The sequence below is a fragment of the Montipora foliosa genome, chromosome 7 (genome assembly GCF_036669935.1).
Source record: "Montipora foliosa isolate CH-2021 chromosome 7, ASM3666993v2, whole genome shotgun sequence".
NCBI lineage: Eukaryota > Metazoa > Cnidaria > Anthozoa > Scleractinia > Acroporidae > Montipora > Montipora foliosa.
This window is the reverse complement of record NC_090875.1, coordinates 7,976,835-7,978,749: the sequence shown is the minus strand read 5'-3', so window position 1 is coordinate 7,978,749 and position 1,915 is coordinate 7,976,835. Positions and strand designations below refer to the sequence as shown.

General features: G+C 43.1%; 1 protein-coding gene across 1 annotated transcript; it reads right to left on the bottom strand.

Moving 5' to 3' along the window:
* Window positions 1–573: 573 nt before the first annotated feature.
* Window positions 574–1,635, bottom strand: LOC138009832 (uncharacterized). Its single transcript, XM_068856827.1, has one exon. The coding sequence runs from the start codon at window positions 1,633–1,635 to the stop codon at window positions 574–576; it is 1,062 nt and encodes a 353-aa protein (XP_068712928.1).
* Window positions 1,636–1,915: the final 280 nt, after the last annotated feature.

Below are 1,915 nucleotides of genomic sequence, written 5' to 3'. Positions count from 1 at the left end.
GTAGGGTGTGGTCAAAGTGGCTTGCATGTGATACAGCATGATGACTGCTTGACAAGCAAGGTGACATGTTCAAGCTGTGTAATTCTTTATTAGCATCCTCAAGCACGCAATAACAAGGCACTTTTCTTTTACCCTTTCCTTCTGCTAGAGCTACCGGTACATAAGTTGTTATCACAAGTGAGAATCATTGAAAGTTGCACTGAGTTTTATTGTCAGTGCCATTCATCATACACTATTAAATATGAGAAGTTACCACATGGAGTACTTGCATGATCCACAGAGTCAAAACATTTTGTGACTCAATACGCTAGTAACACACATTCTTTAGTTACCTCTTTAAAACAACTGTTCCTTGTATACAAGCCACAGGATGTCCCAAATTTAGATAAACGTCGGGAAAAGTTGCGACCATCTTGCAGTAAAAACCACAGCACAAAGTTTTCAGTATGAAGCCGGCAAACTGGGGCAAGTAATTCTTGCTTTCTTGGTGTAGTTCACCGCGTACGACCTGAGGAGGGGATTGTTCAAGGAAGGAGGGGGGGTGGGGAGGGGGTTAAAGAGAGGGTATTTTTATTATGTTACTACCGGGGCCACTAAATCTTCCGTTCCAGGTCTACAGAACTCGCGTATTTCCTTGTGAAGATATCTCCTTCGCTCTTCATCAAGTCCACTGGGTAAAACCTGCGGTGGGAGAACATGGGGAGGGAGTTGATTCATGTCTTTCAACATCTGAAATTCTCTCTCAGGCGAATCTGCATATTCCCTGTGAAACACTTTCCCCGGATCATGTCTGTTGAACCTAAAATGATGATGTTTGCTGATACCATTTACTTTTTTGAAATAAGGAGCAAGATAGTTAGCCCAATCATATGTCTTGACGAGTACAGACCCATCATGTAACCCAACTAGCTTACCACAATTAACACCGCTTAGAGTAGACTTATCGTTAGCCTCAAGGATGTCAAACAAAGACGATATTAATGTTCTTCGCAATCTTTGCTTCATAAGTCCAAAGCACCAGTCGGGACTAAATTTCGTGTGACCTGCCACCAGAAAAGAATACCTCACGCTCTCATGTAGACCGTGAATGACCCGCCAGCACCAGTACCAAAGGACATAATTGTTTTTGTTCTGGCCGCCACAGTTGTCTGCATGGAGGTGAACATCTGTTTCACCAGCTCCATGGTTTTCGAGAAAATCGTGCACGTAACTGATCTTTGCGTTTGCTCCTTTTCCAGTTGCAACTGATTCGTCAATAAAATAATTAATTTGGCGCGGTAATGATTCACAACATATGCCAAAAATACCGCATTTTCTCGGCGTTTTGAAGTAACTGGGTCCCGGTTGTTGAGGATTGCTTGGGTAGTGCACTTGCTGGGCATAATCATAGGAATAGTGCACAGTTCCTTTCAAAGAGCAGGGGCGACTGGGAGACAGAATTGAAATTGTCGGATGGCCCTTAAGAAAATCTTTGCTAGCAGAATTGTAGATTTCTCGCTCGCGTTTGGCTTTTCTAAGGTGGTCTTGATGAGCTTCAACGACTGAAATTTTGTCTTCTTCTGAAGCACCAGTGCACCCTGATATTTTTTCAGTGTTTTTCTGGTAGGTGTGGCAAAGATCCGTTGATGGTTGCATTATTTTTATGAAGGGAAGGAAGTCATTCCATGTTTGTACAAATTTTGTGTATCTCACTACTGTATATCCTCTTACTTCAGCTGCATGTTTATACGATCTCCACAGGTCTGCTTAGGTAGTGGAAGTAGGGAGAAGTTTGATCCGAAAACTCTTGTAGCCTGGAACTCTACCTGGCTATGAAAGGCCTTCTCGTTGAGGGTAATTCTCTATGAAGCTTACAACATTCTGCAGAGACGAGTGAGGAGTTCCGTTATGCGGAGTGCATTTCTGGTTGCCGTGG